The sequence below is a fragment of the Equus quagga genome, chromosome 5 (assembly GCF_021613505.1).
Source record: "Equus quagga isolate Etosha38 chromosome 5, UCLA_HA_Equagga_1.0, whole genome shotgun sequence".
NCBI classification, from domain to species: Eukaryota; Metazoa; Chordata; class Mammalia; order Perissodactyla; family Equidae; genus Equus; species Equus quagga.
Window position 1 is genome coordinate 111,679,657 of NC_060271.1, and position 14,172 is coordinate 111,693,828.

Consider the following 14,172-nt stretch of genomic DNA (forward strand, 5'->3'; position numbering starts at 1 on the left):
AGACATCTACACTCCCTTATGCTTATGTCAGGCATTCAGGGAAAACATTGGTTGTGCATAGACAAAAGCTAAATTTAAAAGAGCAAAAGTAATTATCTGGAACATTCTGGACTTTCCACTGTATGAACTCTTAAACGAGACATCAACTCTATTTTTCAAAAATTGTGGCAAAGTATACAGAACACAAAACTGATCATTTTAACCATTTTTAAGTGAATAGTCCAGTAGCGTTAAGTATGTTCACATCATTGCGCAAACATCACTAATGCCATCTCCAGACCTTTTCTCATCTTCCCAAACTGAAACTCGGCAAATCTATCTTAAATATACTTGACTGTATGAGATCTGGCCTCAGGGGCTCTCATGAAAAGAACGATTTCCCATGAGACACACATCCTTCTTACCGACACAGGTCATCTTGGCCATATCCAAGTGGTACCCATCAAAGCAATCGCAGGTGTAACCTTCCTGCACCCTCACACAGCGGCCGTTTTCACATCCGTTGAGGATGCCACATTCCTCAGCCTGCAGCTCCTCAAAGCTATTTAAAAACCCTGGAAAGGGAAGAACAGGTACCAAGTTAGAAATTCAACCTCTTACACCGTTTTTCAAATCTGTATGATTATTAAGGTTATGGTTCATCATATATACATATTTCAGACATCTTAACCTTTAGACAGCATTAAAATTTAACATGGAATATATCTGTATACAATATTAAGCATCAAGTATTAAAACCTTTGTATATGTTGTACAGATTAGCCCCACATCTTGAATTCTGATGTTTTGTATTAAAATTGCATCAAATGATAAAGCAAGTAACATTGTTTTGCCCTTAATTATTAAAAGCTTTTACCTAGAATTCCAAATTTCCTGAGTTCTCAGGAGGGCAAATGTCAGAACATCTTTCAGGATGGAACTAGTGGCATCTACTCTCAGAGTTCGGGAGACATTTGCTCAAAGACCCATGGGCATCTGTGGCGGTGCGTTTTCCCTGGAGTTCCCCAGAGTAGGTGAGCCAGGCTGGCCCTGCCTGCTGAAGCCTGTTTGTTTGCTCTGGCTGAGGAAGCCCCCCTACGAAAGGGCTCTGGGGATCAAAGGATAAAGGCAGTAAAAGGGACTCAAAACATCCTGATAAATGAGAAAAGTACACCACATTGCTGTTTAGAAAACCAAAAGTTTTTTTTAAGGACACAAAGAAGCTCTTGTTAGGCTGTTTTTCTAGTTTAGATATCTTTAAGCTGAGTCAGAGCTGGAGCTCAGTAATATAGAAACAATTTAACCACCCATGGAGAGTGTCTAGCTCTCTTTCCAGGGAGGAAAGTTGTCACTATAAATCCATAGTGGCCCAAACACCCTGTTGATGCGGCTTTTCATCTCCTCCCCCTCTTCCGAACCTCACCACTACAAGCTTTAAAAAAATATCAAAATACAGCCAGAACCTTCCATCTAGCCTTTGAAGCAATTCTCCAGTGGGACTGCAGGGGGCAGCAACATATCATGGCTTATGCAAGGCTACAAGGTCTAACTCAGCGATTTTAAAAATTGAGTAATACATCCATGACAGGCTCTTTTTAAAATTTTAAAGGGGGAAAAAACATTACAGGCCATTAAGACCATGTCAGCAGATTCCCAAAGCCGGTGTGAGAAATAGTGACTTAAGAAAATAACGTCCCCATCTATGAAACTATTTTCAAATTCCATGTATCATGGCAAAATCCTTTTGACTTTATAACTAGTCAAATTATTTAATTATCACAGAAATTGAAATATGAAATTAAATTTGAAACTCGTATACACATATCAAGTAGACTCCCCAAAACGCTTCTACCAGACTCTAAAACAGCGGGCAGGAAACTGCAGCGCCTGCTCCAAGCTGGCCGGCTGCCTATTTTTGTAAATAAAGTTTCACTGCAACACAGCCACACCCATTCGCTGACCTGACATATTGTCTGTGGCTGCCTTCCTGATGCCACAGCAGAGGTGAGTAGCTACAACAGAGACAACGCCTGCAAAGCCTAAAAATTTTACTCTCTGGTCCTTTATAAGAAAAAGTTGACCTTGGAAAAAGATTCCAGTTTTAGAAATACTGCTTTACCTAAAGGGACCACCAGCCATCAGCTCAACTTTCTTAAATAACCAGAAGGCAGGATGTGGTGGATCATAAAGGCGCTAAGAAACCTCAGCATTCCCTCTATGTTACTATCTACCCAGAAGGATCATTTCCTCAGCAGAGCCAGAAGGCCCTTGCTCCTGATCTGGGAAGGAGGAGCTATTTCTCTGTAACTTGTAAGAAATGTAAAGGTCATTATGTAGGCAGAGCTGAAGGTCTTGGAACTGTGTCTCACCTTCCTATGTTGCTAAAGAGGAAACTGATGTGACACCAACAAGTTTATTCCTTAACATTTGTAGTGAATTAAAAAAGAGTTTTAAAGCAATGTCGGTATTAAAAAAGAAGGTACATAAGCCAGAACATTTCAACATTAAAATTCCTGGAATCTGAACTATAATGCGATGGAGGCTACACACACCGGCCGCGGGTTGTGTCAGAGCCGCAGACAGACTTAACGTGGTATTTGGGTTTATAGTGCAGGGAAACTGGGCTTTCTTTCAACCTTAATATTTCTTCTCTCTTCTTTTCCTTTCTATTATTTTTAAGGTAAATGTTTATTGACCTGTAACATACATACAGAGAAGTATAGAAAATCATAAGCACACAGTCTTACAGCTATGAGTGCATGTGGGCACATCCACGAAGCAGTGCACGGGGACGTGTTATTGATTAAAAGAAATAACCTAAGGCGACAGAAAGTTAGGAGAGTGGGTAGTCTTGGCGGGTGGAGGGCACTGGGAAAGGGCACCAGGGGCCAATGTTCCAGACTTGGGTGGAGGGTACACAGCTGTGTTAATCAACCTGGCTGGATTGATAGAATGCTGTTTTTGTGTAAATTTTAAAGCACTCTTAATTCTGCTGGATGATCAACACACTGCATCCTTCAAAAAACAAAAGGAGGGAAGGAAGGAATCAAGGAGGGAGGGAGAGGAGAAAGAGAAGGAGAAAGGAAAAGGGAAGGAAGAAAAAACTCTTCGACTCAGAACTGAAGTGGATCCAAACGCTCGTGTTGCTCCTCAGGAGCCACGTCATGGCCAGCTTGCTTTGTGCACAGGTGTCAGAACGCAAAGAAAGACAAAGCTCTGTTGTATTTTGTAATTCAGCAGCATCTCCAAAGTCCTAACATCAACTCCCTGGTCCACAGGGAGTCCGTCTTGAAAACCTGGTGCAGCTTTATGCACCGTGAGGCGGGCCCCTCTGGAAGATGTGGACAAGGCAGCTGGGATCTGTGTTTTCTATTCCCGGGCTTGAAGGGACACAGTTTATGGTCTACTAATATTTCATTTTGTACCATCCTAATTTTCAGACTTCAAATAATTAGCCTGTCTTTGAAAGCTCTGATTTCCCCCCCAGAAGCATTCACCTTGTGCGGCTTCCTCAGACATTTACTTTCTAAACGGGAACAAGGTGTGCACATGCGCGCTCCACTTCCCACATGAAAACTCTGCTCACGAATCCAGGAAGAGCAGGCACATGGTTTTTACTTAATAAATCCCCTCATGAGTGGATTCTAAAAGTTAATTTCTGGCCAGGAGAGCAATTTTTTGATGTCCCACTCTAAAATACTTGTCAGGATCAACTCAGTACAGTTAACATTTGTCATTTCCTTATATGAAGAAAAGACTACAATTCTAACCAGGCTTTCAAGAAAACCCTGGCCCTCAAACTAGACCAACACTTAATGGCTAAAAAAAATGGCTTCGTTATGGAAATCATAAGAAGATAATTTTCTTTGAGGACAGTAAACATAACAGCATCTCTACCAGCGAGACTAATAATCTGATCCATTGGTTTTCAAACTTAGACACAAAGATTACCCAGGGGGCCCCTGAAACACATCGCGGGGTCTCATCCCGGAGTTTCTGATGGAGCAGGTCTAGAGTGTGGCCTGAAAATCTGCATTTCTAACTAGTTTCCAGGGACTACATTTTGAGAACCACTGACGAATCTTTCACCACAATTGAGCTTCACGGTAACTGAAAAGTTTTGCTTACGGTCCTGAATGAAGTAGGGATCAGGTTGTGGAGCGTACTGCTCACTAAAGTCGACCAAGGCATCTCGTCCATATGGCTGCCGGCGTCCCGCGACGGGGATGTTACACAGCTGGGCGTAGTCATCTAAGAAGGACATGACAAGCAACGTGACACACCATCGCTGTCTGCTGGCACCCAGACGCACCTGCTCCCAGCTCAGAGCACAGGGACTCTGCCAGGGCACGTGCCCCCCTCCCCACCCCCCACACCACGGAGCCTGGAACGTGTCTCAGTATTCTTTAGGGGAGCTCTGTACATTCACAGACGATGAATGCTGGAGAATATAATTCAGATTCTAAATTGAAGACCGAAAATAGTAGCTGAACAGCTGGTAGAACATATCCCACGGGAGTAAGGAGCTGAAAATCCGAGCTGGCACCTGAGCGCTGTAGGCCTTTCAGAAGAACGGCTTCCTCTGAACCCATTGTCGAAATGTTACCATCAAAACATTTTAGAGGTATAACGTAATTATACTTACAGACAGGTACTTTTTCACTCACTAGAGACCGAAAAAATGTCTCTCTGGTGTTCCAAAAGTGAGACAACCAAGCGAGGATGCTACTGGGTACCACCTGAATTTAGTAGCTACTGTTCTAACTCTATACTCAAGACGTGGTCTATATGAATAGTATTATAGTGATGATGATAACAATAGTGTAGGATTGATAATAGCAATAATAATAGCTAATAGCCCCATATTGCTTGTTCTGTGCCAGGTGCTGTTCTAAGCACTTAACACACATTAATTCACTAAAAAAGTCATGCTACTCTGTGAAGAGGTATTATCATCATCGCCATTTTACCGATGAGGAAACAGAAGCACAGAGCAGTTAAGTGACAGCTGGTAGTTGTCATTGCCAGATTCGAACTCAGTAATGAAGCTCCAGCGTGCACACTGAACACTGGGCCTCTCCTACACTATCTCAGCTCCTTCGCAATTCTCGTCTTTACCTCTCTGCACCCAGATAGACTCATCGGCAGGTACCGCTTCCTGAGGCCATATTCCAGGTCTAAGCCGGGTCAGCCCCATGGCTATCTGACTTCTCAACTCTCCTTTAGTCTTCCTCACAGGACCCACCTAACACATGGGATCTTGGTTCTCCATTTGATCTGGGGTTACTGAGCTTTCAACGCATTTCATGGTTCCGGGCTCTTGCCTGCTTTTGGGAGAATTATTTTGAAGGTCTAGAGAGGAAAGCTTTAGAAGGGATAACTTCATGTTCTAAATGCATGCTTTACAGAAATATACTGCCCAAGGATTCATCTAGCACATGGTGAAAATTCTGGGGCTCCCCAGACTTCAGCAGCTCTGCCAGAACCAAGAGATACAGGTCAGCAGGCCCCAGGACTGGATGGACACTTTCAGGGCAGACACGCAAGGCGACAACCACACTCACCTGGACCAGAGACTGGGGGAGTCTTCCTCTATTTTGTTTCCTTTTGTAACATACAAAACTACAGAAATGCACTAAGGCAATAGCATGAACTCTCGAGGCTTTCTTTCATTGCCAAAGGCATGTGTATGTGCGCAAGCATGCGTGTGAACACAAACACACATGATTCTCTCCCAGAAGTGCACAAAGGAAGTGCAAGGCCAGAAAGGACCTGAACCACCAGATAGGCAGGATTATGGCTATGCCTTCCTAAAATTCCCCTTGTGCAGAAGCATTCTAGGAACAACATAAAGAGCCTAGACACTCCAACGCTTCTGCGTGAAACCATTTCATGAGAAATATTAATTTCACTACAGAAATAGCTGAACGCAGAAAAAGATCCTTGACTCAAAAAAACTCAACTTCAAACAAAGAGAACACAAATGGTTGTCATTACTGCTTCAAGTCTGATAACAAAGAATTAAGGATTTCCCTGCAAAAGCAAGGTCGCTGAGAAGTTTACAAGTTGCAAGAGCTGAGGTCATTTTCTCTCAAGGCTTTTTATATCCGTTTGTCGTACATCTGAAAGGGAGACTTGTTCAATATTATATATCCAAGCAAGAGTTATGATCAAGAGTGGATATTAAAAATAAACTCATTCACGTTTTCATTTTGTAAAACTGAATCCAGAGATGGCTGAGCACGCTCCTCTCCAACATCTGGCTGTCAGGGAAGCCTCACTGAGACACGAGGTCCCGGATCTGTTGCCTGACGTGGGGCTGTCTGTCCCAGGGCTGTCCGTCCCTTGGTCCTATGCTCTTCCCTAGACCATACTTCGTCCACCAAGAAAGGAGCTGTTCTCTACTCTCCAAGCTCTCACCATCTAGCATTGCAAAAGGAAGGGATCGAACGTGAGAGGAGTGAAGAGGAGGAACAGACTTCTGTTCCTGTGAAACGCTGAGAAACAGCTTCCTGGAAAAGATGGCACATGACCTGAAACTAAGTAGATGAGTAGAATTCACTTTACAGGAAAAGATATCTGGGATTACTTTGAGAAAGAGCATAGCCAAGGCATCAAGCAAGCAAGCTCAAGATTGTGTCCAGGCACTACCAGGTGGATCCTAAGGAAGCCTTCTGACTTGACCCAGGCTGGTAAAGGGGAGCAGAGGAGAGTAATGGGGTGGGGCGTCTGGGTCTCGCCGAATCTTCTTTCCCCTCCCTTCTTCCACAGCTACACATTTTTAAGATTTTAGAACTTACTGTCCTTTGCTGCTTTACTTTCTCTAACACATTAACATTCCAAACTTCAAGACAGCTTTGGTCAGTTATCAAAGCATAATTTCTGCATTAAATGCACTTTCTTTTGTATTTGAAGATGCGTTAGAGTCCCAGCCACACCAGGACGTGCATTTTGAGTTATTTTTCTGGGAGTGTGGATGGGTCTACCCTAATCCATCTATGCTGCCTCTCCTGTCACACACATCTGCTCTTGTGCTTGGCCAGGGTCAAGGGTGAAGCGAGCATGGAGTAATGGAAAGAACGTGGGCTTTGTAGGCAGAAGCCACGACTCAAGTCCTGATTGTACCAGTTATTTTCCAGCTCAGCAATTTTGGGCAAGCCTCAGTTTCCACATCTGTTACACGGGGATAATTCTTGTTTGCCTTCCTCTGTGTTGACATATAAAAAATGAAATAATGTTACGGAACTGTTCATAAATTTTGAAGCACCAAGAAAATGGAGGTTATAATTTTTTCTCATAGGCAAAATCACTAAGTTCCTACTGAACTTCGGGAAATAAATGAGGATTTTCAAAGACAGTATCAGAATGATTGATATAAATTTTAGTGTTAGCAAAACTTAAAAGTAGTTGTCAATGGACAAAGGATTGTGCAGTAAATTAAGAGCAATGAAAGTGCAGACTCCAGAGGTTTTTAGATATTGTTTCAAGATTATTTGCAATTTTTAAAAAGACGGAGGGAAAGTCTAGCTCAGCACACAGAGAAAGATATCTTCATGGGGATCACCTCAAACAACACACACAAAATTATCGACTGCCTTGGCAAATTTAATTACTTGGTTGGGCAGTGACAAAGTATGAGCAATAGCACATTTTGACACCAGATCAACAGAACTCAAAGTATAGGGGAAAAACTGATGTTAACAATTCTTAGTGTATGCCTGAATCCTTTAGAAATGTCTTGAGTAGACAGAAGGGTTCTCATCATTTTCCAAGGGAGCAACTGGAATATCACAGTTTTCGAATGAGTCTTGGGCAAGGTATCATCTTCAGAATCTGAGCACGTGTATATTCTAGCATGTGCTGGGCCTCTGAGCACCCCAAGCCACAACTGGAAGCCATTCTAGCTTGGAGTTACTTCGCCTTGGTTCTCTGGAGGGCTCGGTCATGGCTACAGTCCAGCTTGGAGATGCAGTGAACTGTGGTTGGCTGAGGTTACAAAGCCTGGGAAGAGTAGATCCCTGAACTATTTCCACAACTTCCCACGAGAGACCATGAGAATCTCTCGGCTGCTACTTCATCCAGCTCGCAGGGTGGAGATGAACACATTTTCTGTCCCTAGAGTCTTTGTCCTTCTCCAAAACACCTTTTACAACAATTAACCACCTACTTGTCTGGGGCTTGGTGCAAAGGAATAGCTTTGCTAAGCAGGGCTTGTACTTTGTGAGGCAAATACCATTTCTGAGATACCATATGTTGTGTTCGTCCAGACTGTAGCCAAATACGAATGTGAAATGAATAGGAAATGGAAATATTCACACCTCAAAGCCCCCTCATTGCATTCCCCACGTCCCCAAGCACAAATGGTAAGCTCTTGATCAAAGCTATAAAAGACACACATGGGATGGTGTGGGACACCGTCAGTAAGTGGTCTAAACAGGATCCAGGCCACTGATCACACTCATTTCCCTGGCACGGCAGACTCACATGACAGATGGTACTGCTTTGATTTTCACTTTAACTTGGAAAAAAAGTTTAAAAATTACCCCCTGGAGCCAGTGGGTCTGGGACCCCTGCTGTCAGCAGCAATGGGAAGCACATTACTACATCCTGGCAGGAAATCCCCATTCCTGATGACAGACACATCTGCAGGGCTGGTCTGGACAGTCACATGTCACAATGCCACTCTGGCATTTGAGGAAACTGGGAGGTAAAGTTTTAGTTCTGAGGCGGATTAAATTCAGCTGCTTTTAGAAATGAGGAAGAGGCTGCATTTCATTCTCCACACATCAGGGCTCTAAAGTCTGAAGTGCATCATTTTCAAATAGAGGGGAAACAAGAACCAGTTCTTGGGCATCAAGAAAAATGGATCATATTTTGCTCAAATTTCGAGACGAGATGTTTTTCTTACAGCTTCCACATGTATTATTAATTGACAATGGTGTTTGGAAAACATACACACAATCAGGAAATGAAGGGAGGAGACGGGGAGAATGGAATGAATATTTACCCCAGTACATGCTGAGACAGCAGTATAACAAGCATTTTTCTTAGACTGCAATTAGCAAAAGCTACGAAATTAGAAAAATATTGGTCATTTACAGAACATAGCATCCAGTACTAATGACAGAGAAAGGAAGGTGAAAAGGGATTCTCCTGGTAATGCCACACCTGTGGAACTGGACATCTGTTTGGGGTCTGTCCGCTTACGCTCCCTCTCAGAGAATGAACACTTACTCACCACGCCTGGTAAACAGGCAAGAACCTTGCTCCCGGATATTAAAATTGCTGAGTCATGAGAGAAAACTGGGTATACTAAAAGGAGAAAGGACACGAGTCAAAAGTCTTAGGTTCTAGAACTGCTTCTCTACCTGCTAGTTCCTGGGACTGGACTTTTTTTTTTTTAGGAAGATTAGCCCTGAGCTAATATCTGCTGCCAATCCTCCTCTTTTTGCTGAGGAAGACTGGCCCTGAGCTAACATCTGTGCCCATCTTCCTTTACTTTTTTCATATGTGGGATGCCTGCCACATCATGGCTTTTGCCAAGTAGTGCCAGGTCTGCATCCAGGATCCAAACCAGCGAACCCTGGGCCGCCAAAGCAGAATGTGTGAACTTAACTGCTGCATCAACAGGCCAGCCCCTGGACACATTTTTTTTTAGCTTTAATTCTTGAACAGGATGATGGTACTTAGCCTCGGTGATATTAAAGGCAACTGTTTCTTTCAGTGACTGACTGACTCATTCACTCATTCAACCAGAGGCTGAGAATATTAGGGGCATGGTGGGGTGTGGGAGACAGGAAGGCTGTAAGGGCAGCACACGGTGACATGTCAACAGCTTATGGGGACCACAGAAGAGGTAATGACTAGAGTCAGCCAGGAAGAGCTGTGGAAGGCTTCACATTGGAGGGGAGAGTCTAGAGGAAGGAAGCTAACCACGTGAAGGAGAGGAGAGACGGTAACTCAGAGCGAGTCACAGGCATATATAATGGATAAGAAAGCATTAGAGATACAAGAGTGCCAGCCAACCAGGCAACACTGGCTACTCTAGATCCCTGTTAGAGAAGAGAAAAAAGGAGAGTTCACAGGGCCGGCCCGGTGGTGTAGTGGTTAAGTTCACGCACTCTGCTTCAGTGGCCCAGGGTTCGCGGGTTCAGATCCCAAGCACGGACCTACACACCACTCATCAAGCCATGCTGTGGCAACATCCCACATACAAAAGTATAGAGGAAGATTGGCACAGATGTTAGCTCAGCGACAATCTTCCTCAAGTGAAAAAAAAGGAAAGTTGACTAGCTTGTTATTCAAGCTGCCATGTGCCAGGAGCTGTGTACTTTTGCAGACACTTTTTCCTTTAAATCTCAGAACAACCCTATGAAATAACTGTAATTAGCTCCTTTTGTTTCCAATAAGAAACTTAAGGTTTATGGTATCACTTGTCTTAGTTTAGGGGCGGGATCTGAACCTAAATTGATCTATCTGCCAAACTATGTTCTTTCTACTCCACAGCAGCCCTTCTGAACCTCTGAGAAGAAAATTATTAAATACATTGCCTAGACCATAAGCATCAGGTAAGCACTTGGTTAGGCAATAAGCATTCGAGACTAAATTCCAGGGAGAGTAATAAGCACGAATGCTGAGGAGCTCAGCCCTACCAGGGTCAGCTCTGTCATTAGCAGGATTTATGTTTATTGAATTTGCTCGATTTATTAGGTGAAAGAGATCAAATTGCTTAATGTTCAATTAAATTGTACTTTTTGAGGACAGGGAAGTAATGAAGTCCAAAGTCTTGGCAGGGTTTACATTCTGCGAGACTCCTACAAATGTTAATGCTCTAAGGAAACCAGAGGGCCACAGACCAGTCAAGCTCCCCCACCCCCACCCTTCACCTAAAGCTGCCCTTCCAAGTTCAGTCACACTCAGCATTTCCCACCAGATTGCTGTTTATTTAGCCAGACTCTGACCGAAGAGAGAGACTTGTTGGGTCTGAATGCCAAAAATGGGGGTTCCCTTTGCTTTCTAAAACTTGGATTCAAAATTTATACACTTGTAATAGTATTAAATTATGCCACACACAAAAACCTTAAAATAATGATTAATAACTTGTGAATTTCTTATTAAGGACTGATTACATGAAAGGTTTTCCCCATTTCTAAATATCCTGGGCTTTAGAAATACATTATAAAGTCTTACATTTAGACAGTCTCAGAGGAAATCAAGAAGGAGGTACCCTGCAATATTTGATAAGACTGAACAATACAATAAAAAGAGAGGCAAATAGGAGGAAAGTTCACCATGTTAATTTTCTAAACCAATCTGCTTCATATTTTTCTAACTGTAAGGACAGCTAAACCATTTCATTTCCCCCTTCTGCTCTTTAAGCACCACCCTGACGTGACCAGCCGAGAAGTCAACACTTACAAATAAGTATTATATACAAGGAGGGATTGTATTTTCTCTATTATTTTATCTTTTGCATTAACCAAGTAAGAATTATTTAAAATAGGAGCTAAGTGTGTGCTTAAGAATAAAGGGGCGATTGCATAATATAGTGGACGTACCAAATGCCATTAAACTGCTGACTTGAAAAAGTTTAATTTTATGTTCTGTGAATAAAAAAAGTCAAGAGAAACAACAAAAAAATACAGGGGAAATATTTTATATATATATATATATATATATATTAAGGCTGGAGTTCATCTAACCTTTCTATTTTTAAATGGCAAAATGAGGAAACTAGACTAGTTAATCTCTAAGGTCCTTTCTAGCTTACATATTCTACGATTCTAAATAGAAAATTTTTACTATTAGGCCGCAAAACCTTGGGAAGACAATTTGTCAGTGAAACTTGTGGCTGTAATATGAGGTAATCACCACTAGATGGCGCTATTGCCTTCAGGTGGCGCCTGATGTTTTCAGAATGACAGTCACGGAATTGAACACACCGTAAGCATGAACAGTGTAACCCTCGTTCATTTTTCTGTGTAGGAAACTAAGGCCCAGAGGAATTTAACAATATTCCAAAGGTGAAGTCAGGAGAAATTCTCAAAATAACGTTCTCTTCTACTAAAAAAGAACATTACTAAAATACAAGGGTAAAGACAATTGTGTTTTAAAGAATATTTATTTTAATCTTGCTTTTTTTAAGTTTTGAAGCAGAAAAAGCTGCATCAATATTTGTTCAAAATGCTCTTGATTAACATTGAGAAGTATCGATCTCAAAGTTATGAGATAAAGGTACTGCTGAATCCGTTATCGTTATTTGAAGAGCAAGTTCTAGATAATTGACGTAATATTAAAGTACCACTAAACATTGCCAATAAGATTATTCATAAATTCGTATTCCATTCAATTACAGGAAATAAGACAACACTGTAAAGCAAAACTGAACTATTTTAAAATCCCTAACACTCCTTTGTGATTTTCTTACATATCGCTATTTATCTAATCTGAAATGACTCTCTTCTTACCTTCCCCTCTGGGTCTATTCAGAATCAGATACCATCCTAGTAGCTCTTCCTTCTGGCAGTGATTTCTTCGGCTATTCTTTGTAGGGGCTCAAAGATTACCACATGAATGGTATCATCTAGGGTTGAGCAGTGCACAACCAGCACAACTGTTTCCAACAGCTCTGCTTGCCACTAAGATTTGAAGCTCAGAAGGAAGCATAAAGAAGGTACTGTTGTGTCCAAAGCTTCCCACTGAGCTAATCTTTTGTAATTTGCTTCTTTCTTAAGATACTGGCTACTGATGCTGAGCAAAACAATTACCCTCCTAGCTTTTGCTCCTTGTAGATTTGTGTCAACATGAAGACAAGAACCTGGTGGCTTTCTAAGCGCTTTCTAGATGCTTTTCTCCCAGTTGTAAGAGGCATGATCTGTCTGCTGCATGAAGGGAGAGTAGATCAACTTTCCCTCATCTCTGCCAGGCCTGCCTGCTCTGGCCACGAGGTCTGCAATTAAAGGCACAGGCAGCCAGCAGCTTTGCTCTAGCCAGAGTTGTCTTATAAGATTAATTAAGAAAAGGTCAAAATAAATACAACATTATTTGAATTCAAAATCTCAGGCTTTAAGCAATTATGTACAGTGATTTTCTCATAGTACCACTTATCATAGTTCATCCTTCTTCGAGTATGTTTCAACTATTCCTATCATTGAAGAGAAAAAAAGCCATAACAGGAGCAAAGTTTATTTGAAATATGTGAAAGTAAAATTTCCATTAAAGAGCAAATCACCTAGTAAAAGATAACACCAAAAAGGCGTTTCTAGAAAACTGAATGCCTGTTCATAATCTGATTTCAAAGGAGAAAGTTTAAACTGCTAAAAATTTTATTTTTGAGATAAATTAGATCTCTTCTTAATTAAAAATAAAAGTGTTGCTTTCTGTGATCAGATTGTCCATTTTACATGCATGTTTTCATTTTTCTACTTTGGCTCTAAATTAGAAAGATTCTAACAGGACATCAGTGCCATCATAATCATAACGAAATTTAGTCTCTATTCAGAATATTTTATCTAACAGAGGGTGGCCAAATACTTTCTTAGCACTTCAACGCAGTATAGCTCTTATGAAAATAAGCACCGAATCAAACTGACACCCCGAAATCCAAGTGTACACAAACTCCAGAAGTGCTCATGTCACCAACTGGTCATCTTTTCATCAAACGCCTCACACGTCAAACTGTTCTCAAATTGTCGAGGCCGCTCAGACAATAGCTTCAAGCAGTTCTCAAAACAGAGTCTGCAGTCCAGCGAGGGCCGCTGGTCCTCCCAGCTGGCATTCAGAACACTCACTGACTCACCACTCCAGGGAATCAGGTCTGGGAAATGCAGCTTGTTCCAGGACACTCCTCAGTGTAGCAGGAAATGGAGTAAGTTTTCCCTGTGATCAGAGGTTTTTTTTTTTAACTTTCCTTACTCTGCAGCAAACCATGTTTTTTCTTTTCTTTTTTTTTTGTGGTGAGGAAGATTGTTGCTGAGCTAATATCTATGCCAATCTTCCTCTATTTTGTATGCGGGACGCCAGCATAGCATGGCTTGATGAGCAGTGTGTAGGTCTGCACTTGAGATCCAAACCCACGAACCCCAGGCCACTGAAGCAGAGCACGTCAACTTAACCACTATGCCATGGGGCCGGCCCCTCTTCTAATATGTTTTTAATCAATGACAACAATATGACCATAACCTGAATGTGATT

General features: G+C 42.0%; 1 protein-coding gene across 10 annotated transcripts in view; it reads right to left on the reverse strand.

Annotated features, from left to right (window-relative positions):
- The window catches only part of LTBP1 (latent transforming growth factor beta binding protein 1), a 383,440-nt gene that overhangs the window by 1,755 nt on the left and 367,513 nt on the right, over positions 1-14,172 (reverse strand). For all 10 annotated transcript variants that reach the window (XM_046660943.1, XM_046660948.1, XM_046660942.1 and 7 more), the window contains 2 exons: positions 4,108-4,230; positions 405-554 (listed from right to left, as the gene is read on the reverse strand). In XM_046660943.1, coding sequence (XP_046516899.1) covers positions 405-554; positions 4,108-4,230 — 273 coding nt within the window. The remainder of the gene's footprint in view (positions 1-404; positions 555-4,107; positions 4,231-14,172) is intronic.